Below are 21,861 nucleotides of genomic sequence, written 5' to 3' on the forward strand. Positions count from 1 at the left end.
GTGAGAGAACTTCCAGAAAGCCCTTGGAGCTGGACCTCAGTGTCCAGGCTGAACAATGGGGGTGGAGATGGTCCTTCGGATATACTGGGCTGAGGCCGTTTAGGGCTTTAAAGGCCAGCACCAACACTTAATTGTGCTCGGAAACATACTGGGAGCCAATGTAGATCTTTCAAGGCCGGTGTTATGTGGTCTTGGCGGCCGCTCCCAGTCACCAGTCTAGCTGCCGCATTCTGGATTAGTTGTAGTTTCCGAGTCACCTTCACGGGTAGCCCCACGTAGAGCGCATTGCAGTAGTCCAAGTGGGAGATAACTAGGTATCTCACATCTGCTCTATGGCCATTCCCTTCATATTCAGATATGTAAAAACACTTCGTAAATATGGCAACACTGTTATTGCATTGCAAAGCAGAAAAGCTTTACTAGCTAACATCCAGAGCCTGATAAAAATCCTAGAGCAACCATGAACTTGATGGCAGTGAACTTGCAAAATCCTCATGCAACCTTGGATAATATCAAACTATAATATGCCCATCTGATTTGCTGTTGATGTGGGATGAGATGGCTGTTTGGTTTTCGCACGTGCACACACAAAATCAACAGATGTTTGTGGAAATTGAATCCCAGCAAAACATTCTCTTCGGGGCTGTGATTTACCGGCAAACATTTCTGCCAAGTGTCAGCCTGGGGTGAGTTTTTACAACCATTTGTATTAGCAGATCTGTAATGGATTTGCAGACAGATTTCTTGCAGTCCTGTCTTCCTCCCACTTGCCATACATTCTCTGCAAAACACACAGTAGGTCTCTAACTGGAAATCAGGTTTGCAGTTTGAGTCTTGGCAGACAGAGAGATGGAAATACAGAAAGCAACACAGAAAGCTTGTGAAGGGAAGATGAAGCCAATCTCATCCCTTCGAAACAAGACTAAAAATTCCAGATCCAGGCCCAGCATAAGCATGCCACCACCCGGGTCCCACTACTGACACTTGCTCAAAGATATTCCCACAATGCCCTGGTGTGACACCACATGGGGGCATTATTGGAAATTTCAATAGCAGCTTCCAGACCCTGCTGTCCTGTGCTGTTCAGAGCACTGGTGTGTCTGCTACCTCTAAGAAATCTGACGAAGACTCACCTGCAAAAGGTGGGAGGGGGGAAGGAGAACACACACCAAAGCTTATTTTACCAATGGTCTCTGCAAACAGAAAGCTAGCCATGATTAGATCAACTAGGTCCATTTAAAGCAATATAATAACTTCCCCAATGTAAAGCTTCTTTAAGGCTCCTGAAATCTGAGGGCTTGAATGCTGCTTTGCTCTCTGGTTTATATAAAGTGGTTTCAGATTGTGTAAATGATAGGGCTGCTGGTTTTTTTAGTTGATTAAGAGCAGGCATCCCCAAACTGCAGCCCTCCAGATGTTTTGGCCTACAACTCCCATGATCCCTAGCTAACAGGACCGGTGGTCAGGGATGATGGGAATTGTAGTCCAAAACATCTGGAGGGCCGAAGTTTTGGGATGCCTGATTAAGAGGTTAAATTAATCACTTGAAAAAGCATTCTGATGCTTTGGATTAATTGGGACATACATTTTTAAAACAGTTGTTATTAATATTTTTTTAAATATTAGCACATAGTAAAAACTATGGATTGTAAGTATCATCCACGAGGAGTCCTCCTTGTCTCTCACACAGGAGATTCTCGGTATGCCTCTTCACAGATGGTTCCTGACGCAGTGCATACCTGAGTCTTCTCTTAAAAAACAACAGCATGCCTTAAATAACAACAAAAACCTTGTCTTATTTGTTCCCAAATTTATGCAATTTAATATATGAATGGCACAGTAATTTAATTCAATATATTAAAGGCCACATCTGCACCAAATTTTTAAAGCACTATTATGCTACTTAACACCCATGTAGTGGGAATTGCAGGAGAGCCCTATTTCCCTTAACAGAGCTAAAGTTTTCAGAATGGCTTAACATTCAGACTTGTGAACTCTGGAAATTGTAGCTCTGACAGGGGAAGAGGGGATCTCCTAACTGCACTTTTTAATAAGCTACAGTCCCCATGATGCTTTGGGGGAAGCCATGACTGTTAAAGTGGTGTAACAGATCTTTCAATGTAGGGTGCAGCTTTATTTTCCTTGTCCCTGTTAATGATCTTCCCCACCAGCCAGCAGTCATGGGCGCGTAGCCAGGATTTATTTAAGGGGGGAGGCTGGCTTTATGTTGGGGGACAGAACAGAGTTATCTGCTAGGTGAATAGTCAGTTTGTTAAGTATTTTTATTTATTCCAGTTCCAGTTCAACAAAAAAAGGCCAGGAACTAGAAGAATAAAGAAATGATCTCCTTTAATCAGTGGATTGATAATATGATAACATAATAAAGAATGTATGGGTTAGGATATTTTTGTATATATTCATATATATTTTCCCCTTTACACACTCTTTGTATCACATTATTGCTTTATAATTGAAAATTTATCAATAAAATATCAATAACAAAACGTATTTTTATTTATTTACTTGATTTAGGGGGGCAACTGCCCCCCCCCGCTATGCCCATGCCAACAGCTAGGAACTCCTCTTGCACATCTCAAGGGAAGCAGAATTATCTATTTATCTATCTTTCTATCTCTCTGTCTCTCTATCCATCCTTCCATCCCCTTCTAACTTTCCCCTGCAAGTCAAAATCAATGAGCACTGTGTATTATCCTGGGCGCTTTGGGAAAGACGCAGCAGAGGGAGAACAGAGGGTATCAGTTTCCTCTGGGCCGGATCAGCTGGGAGAGAAAGAACCGGCAGAAAACAAAGGCATATTTTAAGGAGAGAGAGAGCAAAGGTGATTTCCTGTTATGTTGCCTCTCCCGGAGAGTTCTGCCGCCCTCCGATGAATAGTTTCAAACTACTCCCCCAACCGCTCCGCCTCGGTGTGTGTGTGTGCATGTATCTCCCTGCCATGGAGCGGGACACCGGTGCCCCCCTAGGTCACTGCATTCTCTGCCATGCCCTGAAAAGGAGATTAGCTGGAAGCTGGAAAGAGGGGTGGGGGTGGGCTGGGTGGATTGCTGCTGGTGAGCGAAGATCTGCTTTCTATTTTCTCCCCTAGATTAAATGCATCTGGATCCACGTGGAAAGAGCTTCCTTTGGCCACTGCGGAGCAAGTTTTCCCAGAGATATGTATTGGGGGGGGGGAGAGAAGCGGGGATACAGCCAGGACAATGAAAAGCCTCTTTTCTTGCAGAGAGGGCAGCTGCGGGGAGAGAGAGAGAGAGAGAGAGAGAGCTCCCTTTATTTCAGTTGCTGGAGAAAGAAAACAAAGTTCGAACAGGATTGTTTAAGGCTTAAGCAGAGATGGAGATCAACACCTCGCCATCGTTGTTTTTCATTAGGGATATTTATGGGGGAAGGAAAGCGCGCGCGAGCACGCGCTGCTGCCTTTTAAAGTATTTATTATTATTTTTGGAAATCCAGTCTGTTCTCTGCCCCCTGACTTTTAGATTTATGCTCCTTCGACGGTGTGGGTGTCCCGCCCGCCACCTCGGAGCGTCAATCCCTTCACAAGATCACCTTTATTTTATTTTCTGGCAGCCGGAGGAAGAAACGAGAAAGCAACAGATGGAGAGGAGCGCGCGCCTGCAACTTTCCAAGGGGATAAGCAGAAGAGCCAGGGGTGGGAGACGACAAACAGTGACTTATAACTGATGGGAGTGGATGCGAGCCTCAGGTCATGCAGTTCCTCGCTCCTTCTCGTCTTCCACCCCCCAACAGCCTCTTTCCTCCCTTGCAAAGGAACAGAGAGGCGGCGGAGAGGGGTGGGACCAGGAGCGCGCGGCGCAGAAAGAGGAGGAGCCGGGGCTCCTTGGCTAGGAGGTGGAAAGTGAAAAAGGGGCTGATTCCACCAGCCGCACACAAGCGAAGCCGGTCTCGCCTGTGCAGCCAGCAGCCCGAGCCGAGATCGATCAGCAGCGCGATTCCTCTCTCCTCCAAAACTTTTTCTTTGGCGACGTCTCCAAGTCCCTCTGCGCGCCTCTCCAAAGTCGCCTTCCTTCCCGATGTAGAGAAGAGGAGCGCCCACCCCTTGTACCAGCCAGTTCCCTCCGATCTCCACAACCCCCCACCCTCCCACCTCAACCCGGACTTTTGCAAGAGGGGTCGACCTGGTCCCCGAGGGGGAGAAGGCGGCGGACCCCGGAGGAGTCCCTCCGCCGCGCGGGGACAGGAAGAAGAGCTTTCTCGGCGGCGCGAGGGTCTTGCCCCGGAGGGGGGCGCCGCCGCGGACGTCTCCGCCGTCGGGCTCCTCCTCGGCGAGGGCGATGGTGGCGCTGCTGCTGCCGCCGCCCGCCTTGCTGGCCGCCCTAGGCGGGCTGTTGGCGAGCTGGGCGCCGCCGGCCGCGGGCGCGTCTTGCGAGCCGGTGCGCATCCCGCTGTGCAAGTCGTTGCCCTGGAACATGACCAAGATGCCCAACCACCTGCACCACAGCACGCAGGCCAACGCCATCCTGGCCATGGAGCAGTTCGAGGGCTTGCTGGGCATCCACTGCAGCGCGGACTTGCTCTTCTTCTTGTGCGCCATGTACGCGCCCATCTGCACCATCGACTTCCAGCACGAGCCCATCAAGCCCTGCAAGTCCGTGTGCGAGAGGGCCCGCGCCGGCTGCGAGCCCGTGCTCGTCAAGTACGGCCACGCGTGGCCCGAGAGCCTGGCCTGCGACGAGCTGCCCGTCTACGACCGAGGCGTCTGCATCTCCCCGGAGGCCATCGTCACGGCCGAGGGATCCGGTGAGTGACGCGCCCGGGGACACTGCCATTTCCGCCTCGCCGGCCTGACCTCCCACCAAACCCCCCCTACCCACAGCACACACACACACACTTCCAAGACGCCCCCAGGATCTCTGCCCCCTACCCTAACCTTAAACCTTCTGGCACTCCCCTCCCCAGCAACTCCCATCAGAGGCGCCCTCCAAAAATTGTGCACTCCAACTCCTATCAGCCCCGGCCAGCGTGGCTAGTGGTCCAGGAGGATGGGAGTTGGCATTCCAGCACAAATCTGGAAGAGAAACAGGATCTCAACCCGCCCCCCTGTGCTGCATGATCCTTCAGCAGATCTTGAAGTTTCTGAAGCCCACCAGTCTTCTAACCAATACGCTCAAGCTTTTCTGGGTCCACCAATGCCCCCCCCCAAAGCTTGTCTCACTGCATCCTTCCAGCATCCACTATTTGCAGATTTCCCCCTCTCCACTTAGCCATCATTCTTCTTCATTCAAAGTAAGCCGGACCAATCCTTCCAGTTTCCATGTCCACTTGCCCAAAATTTAAACAGCTTGTTGCACAATTCCAACAACAAAAAACCTCAGTGAGGCTTGCTAACCTTGCCCATTTCAGATCCTCCCCCCTCCCTCCGCCCTTCAGTAATCCAATTTGATCCCAGAAAACTCAAGCCAAAAGCACTGCAGAATCAGACGTCTTTCCACACCCGCTCCCCCAGTGCTCTTGATCTTCTTCTGGTCCCCTGGAATATGTAGCTTCCTGTTCTTAGATGGCTGCATCATAGATGTCCACCTCCTGCTTATAACCATTTCTGCTCCCTGATTTTGGCAAACCATAGCTCTCAACATATCTGAAACCCTCTGTCTTTAATCACCTGAGACAGTCCTCCCTCATAGCGTTCCATACTCATTCCCCCTCTGCAGTGGAGGCTGGTCCATCTGTGCTGGTGGGGCACTGCCCCACCAACCTCTCAGCCTCCCTAAACCAGCCTGCACCTGGTTGTCACATTCCCTTCCGCCTTAATCTCAGTGTTGCCCTTGTAGAACTCAGTAGGGAGGAGGATGGGGGACAGTTGACTCTGGCACCACCTACTGTTAGGTTCCCAGCCTTCTGACCTACCACTCCCAATGGGCACCAGCCAATGACACAGCCTCTCTGGTTTCAAATGATTAAGACGTCAGCCAGCCTCCTTTAGTTCCTCACGCTCTCTCCTTCCACCTTTGAAGGTTGTTATTCAGGTGTGTCACTTATTCATTCGAAAGGTTGAAAGCTTTCTTCTTTTAGCGGTTGATTTGTTCAATTTTGAAAGGGGTGGTTTACAAAAGGTGATTAAAAGCAACGTGTCCAGCAAAAGCCGTTTAAAACCTCAGCTGTTGCTTTAAAACAGTATTGCAACCATCACACCAATACAGTTCACCAGTTCCTAAAACATATCAGCCTCTCCCCAAAGCCTTGAGTGAAAAGAAGTGTCTAAAGATGCTGCCGGAAACTGAGTGAGTGCGGGCAACAACCACGCCTCCAGGGGGAGGGAATTTAACAGGTAGAGGGAATCAGGGCCATCACAAAGAAGGCCCTGCCCTCGTGTCGCCATGCAATGGGCTTCTGCTGTTGGTGGGGCCAGGAGCAGGCCTCCCCAGTGAACCTCAAATCCTGGGCCAACAGGGGCAAATCTTTTCAGAAGTGGAGTTTCCATTATATTCCGTGGAAAGAGCTTTTTGGGTTAGATCAAGGGCCCATCTACGTAGGACAGCATCCTGTTTTTAACAGTGGCCAGCTTGCTGTTTTGCCCCCCAAAACCAGCCTTTAAGGGAATACTTCTGTATCTGAAGGTTCTGTTTCACTCTCCTGGTTAATATACCTTGATATGATATGATTAGACAAATGTCTAATCCAAAGTTAAAACCATCTAAGCCTGTGGCCATCACCTCATCTTGTTGCAGAGAATTAATAGACTAATAGACTAATTATTAATAGACTAATTATTTCTTGGGTGAGGAACTAAGTACAGTGGTACCTCTTGGTGTGAACAGGATCCATTCTGGTGGCCCGTTCGCAACATGAAAAGGCCACATCCTGAAGCACCGCAACTGCGCACATGCGTGATGCAATGCAGCGCTTCTGCGCATGCGCAAAGCACGATTTAGCACTTCTGCGCATGCGCGCAGGTCACAGACACACGGAGCATGGAAATAACCCATTCTGGGACTTCTGAGTTCGGCGTGTCCGTAACTTGAAAAGACGCAACCCGCAGCAGACGTATCATGAGGTATGACTGTACAGTCGTACCTTGGAAGTCAAACGCTTTGCAAGAGGAATTTTTTGGCTCCCGAATGCCGCAAACCCAGAAGTGATTGTTCCGGTTTGTGAATGTTCTTTGGAACCCTAACGTACATCACGGCTTCCGATTGGCTGCAGGAGCTTCCTGCAGCCAATCAGAAGCTGCACCTTGGTTCCCAAATGTTTTGAAAGTCGAACAGACTTCTGGAACGGATTCTGTTCAACTTCTGAGGTACGACTGTACGTTAGTCTGCCCTTACTTTCCTGCTAGTCAATTTCATTGGATAAACCCAGATTTTTAGTATTATGAGACTGGAGGGTGGCTGTGGGGCGGGCAACACCTTTCTACTTTTCTCCGTGCTGTCAATCATGAGCTAAATCTCTCTTATAAAAGCTTTTCTGCATAAGGAATGCACTCTAAGTAACCCCTTGATCATTTTCACTACCCTTTCCTGCACGTTTTCCAGCTCTAGATGTCCTGTCTAATACTATATAACCAGACAATGGATGCTCCTTAGAATAAGGAACACCTAGCAATCTTCATCAATTGTAGTCAATGTTCAGTCTCATTCCTTTTGATGCCCATACATTCTTTGTACTTTCTCTCTAGGATTGAGTTGACAGAAATCACATGGCAAAATTGTTCTTAGACTGACTCACTTCAGACCACATCATGGGGATCATATAACTGAATGCCCTCTCATACAATTTCCCTTCGTATAGAATACTAGATGCCAAGGGGAGAAAGTGCAGTTAGACTTTTCATTGTGCAGGTTTTTCTATGTGTGGGTTGGTTTGTATGTTCTACGTTAGGTATAGGAAATTGGATCTGGCTGGTGGGCCAGATCCTGACATGCCCCCCCCCCATCTTTGGACCACTTTTGACATATGGGCCCACCTGTCAGTCACCTGGCTTTACCATGGCATTAGATCAGGCATGGGTAAACTCGGCCCTCCAGATGTTTTGAGACTACAATTCCCAGCATCCCTGACCATTGGCACTGTTAGCTAGGGATGATGGGAGTTGTAGTCCCAAAACATCTGGAGGGCCAAGTTTGCCTATGCCTGCATTAGATTAAGACACAGGGTCTCAACCTTTTTGAGTCCATGGCCCTTTGACCAATTACTTCCTTTCTCTGGCACCCCTGTGGGGCTCAGGAGCCCAGTTATGTCAACTCTTGCCTGCAGAACCAGTAGCTCCTCACCCCTATTTGAACACCCTCCTTTGTGGAGGAGCTGCTCCTCTCCTCTCCTTAAGAGTCCTCAGGGCAGCTGCTACCACTGTCCCTGGTCTCTGAGCCGCAGCCTCACCCCAAAGAGAGGTGTCTCCTCATGCCAACCCCCCCCCAAGGGGCCTGGGAACATGATGCCCCCAGCCTTAGTGGCCTGATGGAAAAAGAAATGTGAGGAGAGGGCACCAGAGGAGGAAGGGAAAGAAAGAAAGAAAGAAAGAAAGAAAGAAAGAAAGAAAGAAAGAAAGAAAGAGAGAAAGAAAGAGAGAAAGAAAGAGGCCAGTGTTGCCCGCAGCACCCCTGACCATCATTCAAGGCACCCCAGGGTGCCATGGTACACCGGTTGAAAACCACTGGATCAAGTGTTTCTTCTTGCAGCCCACCTTGAATGCAAGAGGAAGATCCTTGTAACCCAGCAGCTGCTGGTCAGCTGATGGCAATGCCTGCTTTTCACAGCGACCAGTTCCACTTGGGCCAAACCAGTCCTAGTGGGGCTTGCATTTAGCACCAAGTTTAAAAGTGCCAGAGGAAAAGTTTGGAGCACACTCTGAGGCTCCTGGTTGCATCTTTGCAGCCATTGCCTTCTACCTGCCCCACACCTGACATCACATGTAATTTTTTTTGGGGGGGGCGGGGGGCGGGGCAGACTCCTGGGCCAAATTAGATGTTCCCTCACCTTTGCTTTACATTGTGGGGGATCCTTAACAAATGTGACTCTCTAGCCCAGGCATCCCCTAACTGTGGCCCTCCAGATGTTTTGGCCTACAACTCCCATGATCCCTAGCTAACAGGACCAGTGGTCAGGGATGATGGGAATTGTAGTCCAAAACATCTGGAGGGCCAAAGTTTGGGGATGCCTGCTCTAGCCCTCTTCAGGAGTTTTTATTTCTGATCAGGGAATTCCTCGTGTTGTCTTGGTGGGGTCCCTCCCGTCCTCCAGGAGTCTGAGACATGGTAAGCCTCTGCTCCTGGAGGTGTCGCACATGCTGCAGAACTTGCAGAAATCAGGGTTTTGCACCATTCTACATGGGTAGAAGCAGACTCCTCGCTGCTAATGGCTGACCTTCAACTCACAGTGGGTGGCAGGGTTGGGGGTTGGAACTGATGGAGTCTTTCCTGCACCATCCCCACCACACATGTCTAAAATTCCCACATTACAAGAATTCCCAAAGACTGCCAAGAATGCCAAGACATGTCAAGAATGCTTTGATGGTGTTTCCTGCTTGGCAGGGGGTTGGACTGGATGACCCTTGTGGTCTCTTCCAACTCTATGATTCTATGATTCTATGCTTCTGTTTGCACGTTGAAGTGGTTGCACCCAAGAAGTCACAGCACTTCCATATTTTGTCACGATCCGTTCCCAGCTTGCCCCTTCCTGCCATTTTCTCTAGCCTCAAATCCTTTCCTAAACTTGGCAGAAGTCAGGAAATCATTGAGGATCGAAGCTCACAGACTGTTAGATAGACTCAAAACAGAATGCCTATGGAATCCAAAGGTGGCTTTTCACCACCAATTATTAACCTACTGCTTAGAGGGCTGAAGCAGATGTTAACTACAAATACATAATAATGCTCCCCAGAAGCCTTTTCGAACACTGCCAGGGGCAAACAACAACAACAACAACAACAAAATCAGTTTGGAGAGGGGTAATTTGAAAGAGAAATATGGTGAGGGTATGCAGGAAAGGGTTAAGTACTCCCCCTCCCTTGTGATTTGATTTCTCTGCTTCTCATCATTCCAAGCAGTAAAGAAAAAGATTGTAAAGAATTATAAAGAAAAAGAAAAAGAAAAGGGGTTGAATTGTGCAAGTTTCATGCAACATTTTGCTTGACCCTTGAGCTAATGGTGGCAAAACCCTGGAATAGGTATCTGAAGAAGTGTGCATGCACACGAAAGCTCATACCAAAATAAAAACTTAGTTGGTCTTTAAGGTGCTACTGAAGGATTTTTTAAATTTTATTTCGACTCAGACCAACATGGCTACCTACCTGTAACTAGGTTATTTTTGTTAGTGTCTCACTGGCATGAAACCCCACCCCCTTTTTATACATTGTGGGAAGGAGAGAACTGCAGCCTTACTTTAGGGGAAAATAAAAAATAAATAAAAATAAATTACTTTTATTAAATACCAGTGATGGAAATGGGGAAGTAATTTGCAGAATTAAGCAAAGAAACAAAACATGGGAAACGGTGTTGTTGTTTTAAAAAGGTCAAGCATTGCTATAGGGGAGAGGAGTAAGTGCTATTTTGTGGAACAAGGAGTCGTGCTGCTTATAAGAAATTGCACTATGAGTACTATCAAACAAGTAGGCATCAAATCTATGCAACCTCTCATGCTGAGAGCCAGTATGGTGAAATGGTTAGAGTGTCAGACTAGGACTGAGGAGACCCAGGTTCAAATCCCTGCTCATCCACGTGGTGTCCATGGACCAATCACTATCTGTCAGCTATAAAAGGGGCACTGCGCTGAGCTCCTTGGAAAAATAGCTTGATAGGAATTCAACAAATAAGTAAAGTAAAATCTAGTATTGCCATTGATGTGCTAGCTGAGAGGGAAGGAAGTCCTGTTGGATTTCTAGGGGAAATCATGTAAATTCCCTGTAACCGAAGTGCTAAACGCAAGGATGTATCTGCACAGTTAATTTGGGGAGCAAATCTCCTGGGAAGGTTCTAATCTCCATCTTCCCACAACTGCTGCGTAGATTGAGATGCCTTTATTTCCCACTAGCACTATGTGGCTCAGAGCAGAAGCCCCATGGGTTGCACTGTGAAGACCCAGAGACAGGATTGTCCCAAAGGAAGGAAACTTCTTCTTCATGGAACCCAGTCTCACTTTTCTATATAACTTCCTGCACTTGGTGGCTGTGATGCTGATGCTGCAAGAGCAAACATTGACAGGCATGGCCATTGTGTTACTATGGCAGGAACAGTAGCAATGGGGTGGGCAAGAATTCTCACTTCCCTCTGATCTCTTGCAGAATTCTCACTTCCCTCTGATCTCTTGTAGAATTCTCACTTCTCTCACGCAGAATTCTCGCTTTCCTCTGATCTCTTGCAGAATTCTCACTTCTCTCACGCAGAATTCTCACTTCCCTCTGATCTCTCACAGCAGAGCAGTCTCCTAAGAGCTTACCATCAGATGCAATTCAATCAGATTAACCATCTTGATGTCCCTCTCTGTCAAAGGAATGGCATCCTCCCTCTGCTTGTTTGTCTTTTGGTGGTGGTAGCATTGAGATCCTTTGATTTCACTGGCTCTTCCAGCAAACAGGTTCTCCCTAGATGGTGGAAGAATGGCACCGGAAAAGAAAGCACTGGGATTAAATTACAAAAGTGGGCAATAAAAATTTATGGGGTTGAGGACATGCAGATTACTTTGACCAAGCTTTGTTGTGGGGAAAAGATTATCAACCTTTTTAATTGTCAAAGCAATAATGAGGTTGTATATTTATGATGGTGATTGTCACTGTAAGGCTTTGAGAAATCTGTTGAGTTTTGCAGGCTCAGTCCAGTGTATCTGGCCTTTTTCATAGCTAGTAAAGAAGGCTGTTAACTATTTTACAAATACAGGGCTCTGGAAGGCCCAGGGACACATGGAGTAGACAAATGAATATATATGGGATGAGCACATATAATGCGGGCATTCATATGGTCAGGTGATGAGAAGGAGCAGCACAGATGGGAAGAGCAAAAAAAAAATGCAGAAGTTGTGGATGAGGGTTGTCCTTTTACAGCTGGTCCTTTTACAGCTCATGCCTTCATTGTGATAGTTTGTTCTCTGCCCTCTCAAAGTGCAAAACGCCTGTTGGCTCCACACTAGTTTGCTCTTGCATAGCTTATATCAGGGATGTTGTTGGACACCAATTTCCCTGAGCCCCAGCCAACCTGGCTATTGGTTAAAGATGATACTGTACTATGTATTTATTTTATGTAAAACCATTTATAAACCTCAAAATCACCAAGTTATGTGCATGAATACAAACAATAGAACAGAGCCATAAAAACAGCAACATCCAGAGGGCCACCACGTTTGCTATGTCTGATATGCTACAGTGTTGGAGTCAGACCCATTTAAAACATCAGCCATTGCTGATTTGTCAAAACGTTCACCATTTCTCTGCCTTCGGCTCAGCAGAACAGCTTGACTTGGTCCCCATCTCCCTCCTCAGGCTAATTCCAACTCCTCCTCCTCCTCCTCCTCTCTTTGCCTTGTATTTTGACATCTGCTCTTCAAGCTCCAGCCATTCTAAACCTAATTCCCCGGGTCTGTCTGTAGACAGAGTACAGACTGTTGTTGCAGCTGTGTTGGGCTGATACCTGCTGGGAAGGTTTCAGCGCAAGTGGTTTTGAGTGCCCAAGCAAGGAGGGAGCTAGTGAATGTCTCATATTGAGGTTTTTGCAAACATCTTCCTCCCATCATGTGGAGATGCTTCCCAGCGCTGCTGAAAAACAAGATCTGCACTGAAACCAGCCTTGGCAGAGCCTGCAGCCATTTAAGAGCAGTCGCATTCAAAAGCGGAGAGAAGTCGTTTTCTGTCAAATTGCCCCAAAGTTACCTATTACGAAGGACCAGAAGGAGCACAATAGTTTCATTGAATGATTCCAGCCTGAAATCCATGAACACTTTCTTTCACTGAATGGGAACATGATGACATTCTAAATTCTGATTAAAAAAATTAAACAAACACGCTGGCCACTATGTAGAAGTCATCTCTCTCTCTCTCTCTCTCTCTCTCTCTCTCTCTCTCTCTCTCTCTCTCTCTCTCTCTCTCTCTTTCTCTCTCTCTCGTCTCCCACTCCACCCACTTTCCCCCAAGGAATATAATTCTGCCTTCTAAAAGTAGAATAAAACATTTCTATTCTAGTTAGTTGTTAATTTGGATCTGGTTTCTGGAGTTGAGAATGTTGTCACAGAGTAACTAGGGGAGTAAAGGTGAAAGGTAAAGGTATAGGACCCCTGGATGCTTAAGTCCACTCAAAGGCGACTCTGGGGTTGCGGCGCTCATTTTGCTTTCAGGACGAGGGAGCCGGCGTTTGTCCACAGACAGCTTTCTGGGTCATGTGGCTGGCATGACTAAACTGCTTCTGGTGCAACGAGACACCGTGACAGAAACACCACTTACCTTCCCGCTGCAGTGGTACCTATTTATCTACTTGCACTGGCGTGCTTTTGAACTGCTAGGTTGGCAGGAGCTGGGACAAAGCAACGGGAGCTCACTCCATCACGGGGATTCGAACCGTCAACCATCTGATCAGCAAGCCCAAGAGGCTCAGTGGTTTAGACCACAGTGACAGCCACATTCCACTTGAGATGTAGGCTGAAGTGCCTAGATGAAGGAGGTCAGTGTATAGGCAATTTTTGGCCACAAATCTTGGCCAGCCTGGTGGGCACATCTGAGGTATCATTCAGTATAGGCCAGGCATCCCCAGACTGCGGCCCTCCAGATGTTTTGGCCTACAACTCCCATGATCCCTAGCTAAAGGGACCAATGGTCATGGATGATGGGAATTGTAGTCCAAAACATCTGGAGGGCCGAAATTTGGGGATGCAGTATAGGAGCAGTGCGTGTTGCCAGGGACTCATTGCACGAGTTTGGCATTTACCACTACATTATGAGGTAAAGGACTGGAGGAGGAAAATAATAACCATACGGCTTACATTGTGTTAGGGGCCACCATATTGTTGGTTTAAAGAGTTTCCTGACAGCTCAGCATTGTGGCACATGCTTTGTGTGCAAAAAGATCCTTGGTTCAAACCCTGCCAGCCCCAGGTGGGGCTAGGCAAGACCTGAAACCTTGAGCAGGGGCATAGCGTGGGGAGGGCCAGGGGGGCCATAGCCCTGGGTGCTCGATTTTTAGGGAGTGCAAACCAGGTGCCCCCATGCAGGGATCTCCATCCCACCCTTCCTGTTCCGGGTCCCTGGCCTGGCCTCACTGCCATGTCCCCAGCTCTCTCACTGAATGACCGCCCATTGGGGATGGGGGATTCACCTGCCAAAAGCCTCATTGGCCAGCTGGACCCCTCCCTGGGTGGGTGGCTGGGCCAGCAGGCAGTGCAGTACAGCCCCTCCAGTGGGTGCGGGCTGGGCTGGAGCACAGGCTCCCTGAACCCTCTGTGCCCCACATGATTGCAACCAGCGGTGTTGACCGCGAGGACTGGGCTGGGTTCTGTTCACCCTCTGCGTCCCGCAGACGCTCGTAAAGGATGCAGGACCGCTGCCCTTGAGAGCCGCTTGAGGCTTTTGAATCCGGTGAAGCTGTTGTTCTTCTCTCTACTTTTTTTCTTTTCTCATGCTCAGTATTTACTAATGTAGCAGTTAATGCTCAGGCTGCCGGTTCCGAATTTTATGCATAGTGCAATATACACGCATACACATGTTCAAGCAGCCTCGTTGCTTGGGAATTCTACGAAACAACAACAACAAAAAATCAGTGAATTTTTTGAAAAGTCAGGGGCAGATTTAGGGGAGCATGACCCGTTCGGTCGCGCTGGGTGCAGAGCTTTGGGGGGGGGGGGCACAACTATGATGTAGAATGGAAGGCGAGAGGCAAGGGGGCGTCTCTGAAATTTGAGACTCCAAGGTCCGCCACTGGAAAAATTCAGTCAATTCTTTACTTTCATAATTGAATCCAATTGTATCCAAACTTAGGAGCTCTTTAGGTGTCCAAATGCATAGTGAACAAACATCTAGGGCAAAATTCAACTAACAAGTCCGTCAGCGGAAGTCCTGTGCAAGGACCTCTGCTTGTGCAATTGGGTTTCCCCACTCAACCCTTTGTGCCCCCACAAATGGAGAACCCCCAGAATAGTGCATGGGGGAGAGTTGAGGAGGGGTTGTTCTTTATGGCAAGTTGAAATTCTTGTCCTGATAGAATTATCGCCATAGCACAATACTGAATTCCTCCCTTAGTAGATATAATAGTAAAAATATATACAGTATCTATATCTCACATGCTGAAACACTGTAAACATTGGCTGCATTGTAAATGTGGAATACATTAAGTAGCACACTTCTTCCTAAGTAGGAAAAAAATTGAAATGTGGCATTGTGCCTTCTACCCATTTAAATCAGATACAGTAATTTGCAACATGTTAATGATTTTGTTATGTGCAGCTGCAACATTTAATTCACTGACCAACAGATAGTGCAACAAAAGCTTTATTTGATTAACTGGTGGGCAATTTTAATCGCAAATGAACATTTCAACTAATAGGGTAGCAAAGTTTGCTTGTTTTTTAGTCTGGTTTGGTTCTGATGTGCTGTTGTCCTAGGGAAGGAAACTGAAAATATCAAGAATGGTCCTTCTAGCAATGAGAGGAGACCTTTGATTAATTGAGCTGCACACGACATCAACTTCAGGATCTCAATAAAGACCCTTAAGTATTTTTGTGATATGCAGATATATTTAAACTTACTTGATGGGGTGATTTACCATTTAAATGGAAGTTGATTAATGAACACATTTTAGCTGGCTGACAGCCCTAGGTTGGTTGGTTTTGAGCACTGTTTTGTGAATTTTTGTCGCTGCTCTTGAGAGCCAAAAAGCATTTCTCCATATGCGTGGTGGGAGATAGAGGGCATGCTCACCACTGCCATAAGTCACGGATAAGTGTTTAAAAACAAATAGGTTTGCTCCAGCTTTTTAACACCTCATCTTTTTCTTGCTTCTGTTAAAAAGAATGGCTCTGATCCAGCTCTGCACACAAGCTAGGCTGCCCAGTTGTCAATAGAAGCACCCAAAAGTGCTCTGAGTGTGCAGCCAACTCCATTTGCTACCAGGAGACCTGGGATCATACGCTTGGTCCTGATTTTAAGCCATTGTCTACATATAGGGAGCACACCCCCATCCCTCCCATTAATATAGTCTTTGTTATTTTCTAATATTTAGTGTATTAAAATTTGAGCATTTTGATGTGGCTGTGTTGACATAATCCAATATTAAAAATACTAACATTTCTTTACATATTTAACAATTCATGCCAGATTTCCCTATGGAGTCTAATAATGGCAACTGTAGAGGCGCCGGCAATGGTGAGTACATTTTATCTAATCATTTCTTCTTTTTCTTATAGAATCATAGAATGGTAGATTTGGAAGGGGTCACAAGGGTCATCTAGTCCAGCCCCCTGCAATTCAGGAATCTTGCGCCCAATGTGGCACTCGAACCCACAACCCTGAGATTAAGGGGCCTCATGCTCGACCAGTTGAGCTATCTGTATCACTGTCTTGAGAGCAGATCTTAACAATGCAGTGACCCAATAGCGTTTTGATGTGTTACGACAGTGGCGTGATAACGCCATGATGTGTCGTGATCATGTCATGACAGCAACATGATGGCCGGGTGGTGGTGGGAAGGTCCTTTGATTGTTTCTGCCCACAGAGCCAGACAGGAAACAAGAAAAGATATCTGGAGATTTAAGAAAACAGCAAAACTTTAGAGGTGCTGAATGCAAGTGAACTCTATCCTTCATGTGTCAAAGAGCCAGTACATTCATGAAATGCAGCTGCTGAATTTACGGGTAGTTTACGGGTAGTTCTTGCTTTATCAGGGTCCTGCAAATCTACTGTCCACATGGCTAATCTCCATGTCTCTCCCGACACAAAATCCCTTTTCCCATCAACTTGAGAGCACTCTTGGGGAGTGAGGGTTACTTGTACAGACATGCAAAAGGACAGCTTCCACTTCTGTTCAGTGTGATGTTGAAATGTGGGAGGGAAGACATGGGTGGTGTCCACAAATCGTGGCTCGCTGTTCAGTTGAGCCTACATGTGTGCCATGATACTGTCCGTGGCCGTAAGAGGAAGCGCTTGATAGCGAGTCCATCTTGATCAGTATCTTCTACACCAGGCGTCGGCAACGTTTTCCGGCCGTGGCCCAGATATGCGTACAAGCGATTTCCGGCGCCGTGCTGTGCATGCCCGGAAGCTAAAAATCGTGCCTGCGCAGAAGCGATTTTGGGCACCTGGGCATGCGCAGAAGCGGTTGGATGCCATTTCCGGCACCACTCGGTGAGTCCCCGCGCTGTGCTGGTTTAGCGCAGCGTGCAGGGGACTTGCCAAGCTGGCGGCTTGGTGACTGGGCGGCTCGTGGGCTGGATAAACGGCCTCCTTGAGGTGGATCCGGCCCATGGGCCAGAGGTTGCCGATCTCTGTTCTACACCTCAGGAGGCTTGGAGGATGATAGATGGCAGAGGACTTGCATGGATACAGACAGGTCCCATAGCAATTGATGCACAGATCGTTATTTCTGGCCAGGGATGATGGGATGACGAGCAGTTCCATTATTTCTCAGAGAAATTATGCCTGTGCATCATTTGCAGATAAGGAAAGCCCCGTGGGACCCTCTTGGAGGACCATGGGAGCCCCCTCCCCTGCTTTTCTGATATAAGATTTTTTGACTTGGAGAGGGGAAGGAAGAGAGGCAAGCCATGGTGGAGGCTGAATGCAATTGTGAGTTAAAATTGGGTCCTGCTCAAAGAGAGATGTATCCGTTTGGGCTGGGGGCTGCCATATTAGGATTGCTTCACATTCGAATACGTACGCCATCCTTTACTGAAATGGCAGCAGGTCTCCCTTGAAAGTTGTATTTTATAAAAGCTGCCTCTTGCGTTGCTATGAGGCTTGCCCCGTCTAAGAGTAAAATTATATAAATTGCTTTCTGTGATGAGGAAGGTTGGAAGTGATGTAAAAGAAGATTTTAAAATCCTGTAGTTAAAGGGTTTTTCCTTCTGAGGTTCATTTTTTAAAAAAGTAGGTTCTTTCTTGGACAAAGCTGGGTATAATAATAATAATAATAATAATAATAATAATAATAATAATAATTCATTATTTGTATCCCGCCCATCCGGCTGGGTCCCCCCAACCACTCTGGGCGGCTTCCAGCAAAGATTAAAATACAATAAAATGTCACAGATTAAAAACTTCCCTAAACAGGGCTGCCTTCAGATGTTTTCTAAATGTCAAACAGTTGTTTATTTCTTTAACTTCTCATGGGAGGGCGTTCCACAGGGCGGGTGCCACTACCGAGAAGGCCCTCTGCCTGGTTCCCTGTAGCTTTGCTTCTCACAGTGAGGGAACCGTCAGAAGGCCCTCGGAGCTGGACCTCAGTGTCCGGGCAGAATGATGGGGGTGGAGACGCTCCTTCAGGTATACTGGACTGAGGCCATTTAGGGCTTTAAAGGTCAGCACCAACACTTTGAACTGTACTCGGAAACTTACTGGGAGCCAATGTAGATCTTTCAAGACCAGTGTTATGTGGTCTCGGCGGCTGCTCCCAGTCACCAGTCTAGCTGCCGCATTCTGGATTAATTGTAGTTTCCGGGTCACCTTCAAAGGTAGCCCCACATAGAGCGCATTGCAGTAGTCCAAGCGGGAGATAACTAGAGCATGCACCACTCTGGCGAGACAGTCTGCAGGCAGGTAGGGTCTCAGCCTGCATACCAGATGGAGCTGATAGACCGCCGCCCTGGGCACAGAATTGACCTGTGCCTCCATGGACTCCCAGTGATTTTTGCAGTGATTTTGTACAAGGTGAATGGCCTCGGTCCAGTATACCTGAAGGAGCGTCTTCACCCCCATCGTTCTGCCCGGACACTGAGGTCCAGCTCCGAGGGCCTTCTGGTGGTTCCCTCACTGTGAGAAGTCCAAAATGACTCCCAGGCTGCACACCTGGTCCTTCTGGGGTACAGTTACCCCATTCAGGACCAGGGAGCCCTCCACACCAGCCCACCCCCACGAACAGAACTTCTCTCTTGTTAGGATTCTAGCCTGTCTGTGGATCTATTGTAAACACACCACATTGACCAGTAGGTTTGATAAAGTCACTAGTTTTGTCGCCCTTTGGGGCTGCAACTCAAACTCTGTGTTTATTCAGTAGTGTGTGACAAGATGCCCCTATGGAAAGTGGATGGCCTCCGTCCTTTTTGCTCCCTCTATTTCATTGCTTCTTTTTTGCCTAGCTTACTTTTCTGCCAGCCTACCCCTTTTTGCAGTGATTTTGTACAAGGTGAATGGCCTCGGTCCAGTATACCTGAAGGAGCGTCTTCACCCCCATCGTTCTGCCCGGACACTGAGGTCCAGCTCTGAGGGCCTTCTGGTGGTTCCCTCACTGTGAGAAGCAAAGCTACAGGGAATCAGGCAGAGGGCTTTCTCGGTAGTGGCACCCGCCCTGTGGAACGCCCTCCCATCTGATGTCAAGGAGAACAACAACTACCAGACTTTTAGAAGACATCTGAAGGCAGCCCTGTTTAGGGAGGCTTTTAATGTTTAATAGATTACTGTATTTTATTTTTCTGTTGGAAGCCGCCCAGAGTGGCTGGGGAAACCCAGTCAGATGGGCGGGGTATAAATAAATAAATAAATAAATTATTATTGTTGTTGTTGTTATTATTATTATTATTATTATTATTATTATTATTATTATTATCATCATCCCCCCACATCAAGAGCACTGCAGGGAGAAATGTATAAATTTGCCTTTTACTTACTTAAGTGGCTGAGCACATGCTTGGTGTGCAAAATGCTCCCGGTTCAAACCCTGGCACCTCCAGGTAAACGGATCGTAGAACCACAGAATTGTAGAGTTGGAAGGGACCCCAAGGACCATCTAGTCCAACCCCCTGCAATGTAGGAATCACTGGCCTGGATTCAGCATTGTCTTATCACCAGTGAATGGCCATAGTGCTAGCATAAGGGTAAGAATATTGGTTGTGCAGTGTGAAATCTGATGCAACAGTTGCACTAGCAGAAGCTTGTTGTGCAACAGGAAGTACTAGAATTACAGTAATCTGTTGCACACTGGCCATGAGTATCACACTGGTTTTCTGCTCTTTACAATAGAACACAATTAGAAAACTGCATTTTTTTAAATAAAAAAAACACATGGTAAAGTCTTGGTTTGTTTAATTCCTTGTTTATTCGCAGTTGCGGGGCGCGTTACTTCACGACTTCCCCTCGTCGTGAAATTGTTAAGTAACACATCCCGCACCTGCAAATAAACAAGGAATCAAGCAAGCCAAGACTTTACCCTGTGTGTTTTTAAATTCAGTTTTGAATTGTGTTCTATAGTGAATACTGCATTTAACTTCTTCCACACAAGCTCAGCTAGTGTTCTGCTAATGAATTTTTACTTAGTGTGACATTGAATGCCTCCTTCTATTGGCAGGGCTGGGAAGGGTCTCTGCTGGAGTCATATAACTGTTAATAGTATAGTGGACCATCAGGATGGGGGAAGCAGTTCATTTCTTGTTTGTGTTACTTTCTTATATGCCCACCCACAAATCAGTACAGTGGTACCTCTACTTATGAATAACTCTACTTACGAATGTTTCTACTTATGAATGGAGCTCCGTCTGCCATCTTGGATGTGGTTTAGATAGGATTCTTTCTACTTACGAATTTTTAGATAGGGTTGCTTCGACTTACGATTTTTTTCTCCCAATGCATTCCTATGGGATTCGACGTACAATTTTTTTCTACTTACGAATGTGCGTTCGGAACGCATTAAATTCGTAAGTAGAGGTACCACTGTACTGTCCTGATCCTATGTTAATCTGTCAATTAAAAAAAATCTGCATACAAATTCAAAAACATATTTCTAATGCATCTTCTCTCAAACTGTGAAGTGTATTTCAAAGCTTTTTTTAAAAAAAATTTGAGAACTGTATTCAGAACAATTGGGAAGGAAAATGCGGGTGGAGAATCAAGTTCTGACACACACATTAGGATGGGGCCAGTTTGTATAGGAACTTACAGAAGCTGGAATTCCTCAAGCAACCCTCATGGTCAGTACAGTCGTACCTTGGAAGTCGAACGGAATCTGTTCCGGAAGTCCGTTCGACTTCCAAAACATTCAAAAACCAAATTGCGGCTTCTGATTGGCTGTAGGAAGCTCCTGCAGCCAATCAGAAGCCGCGGAACCCGTCAGATGTTCGGGTTCCAAAAGAACATTTGCAAACCGGAACAATCACTTCTGGGTTTGCAGCGTTCGGGAGCCAAAACATCCGAGTATCAAGGCATTCGGGATCCAAGGTACGACTGTACTGGGTTAGAGAGACCAATAGCCTGACATCTTATTTTTATCTGGTTTGGAAGTGAATAAAGATATGCAAGGACACTAGAGGTTAGGGTCAAAGGATGCTACTGCATTTTACTGAATCAGACCACTGGTCCATCCAGCTCCTTATCTTCTGTACCAGGAACAGGAAACAGTTTTCGTAAGGCACAGATGGGGATACCTGGTGTCCTCCAGTCGTTCTTGGGACTCCAGCTCCCATCAGCCCCAGCCAGCATGGCCAGTGGTGAGGAAGGATGCGAGTTGTAGTCCAACCGCCTCTTGAAGGCCCCAGGTTACCCATCCTTGCTATAAGAATTAACAATGAGAAAAATGTATGTGAAACTCTTTGAGCTATTCTAAAAAGTGCTGTAGGAACACACAGAGCATTATTATTTCTGCATTCTAAGCATTGCCCTCCAGTGAGGATTATACCCTATTGTTCAAAGAAAAAAAACCTTGGGCTGAGCATTTCCAAAGAAAGTTGGTGTGTTATTTTCGCTGGTGAATAATGTCTCTGTGCAAAATCGAA

At 47.0% G+C, this 21,861-nt stretch overlaps 1 protein-coding gene across 2 annotated transcripts in view; it reads left to right on the forward strand.

Moving 5' to 3' along the window:
* The first annotated feature begins 3,863 nt into the window (after positions 1-3,863).
* Positions 3,864-21,861, forward strand: part of FRZB (frizzled related protein) — a 36,236-nt gene continuing 18,238 nt past the window's right edge. Inside the window, exons 1-2 of one of the 2 annotated variants that reach the window (XM_035112019.2) lie at positions 3,864-4,779; positions 16,262-16,309. In XM_035112019.2, coding sequence (XP_034967910.2) covers positions 4,314-4,779; positions 16,262-16,309 — 514 coding nt within the window. In that variant the 5' untranslated portion in view covers positions 3,864-4,313. The remainder of the gene's footprint in view (positions 4,780-16,261; positions 16,310-21,861) is intronic. The other variant, XM_060280448.1, reaches the window with a different exon arrangement.

The sequence above is a fragment of the Zootoca vivipara genome, chromosome 1 (genome assembly GCF_963506605.1).
Source record: "Zootoca vivipara chromosome 1, rZooViv1.1, whole genome shotgun sequence".
Classification (NCBI taxonomy): Eukaryota; Metazoa; Chordata; class Lepidosauria; order Squamata; family Lacertidae; genus Zootoca; species Zootoca vivipara.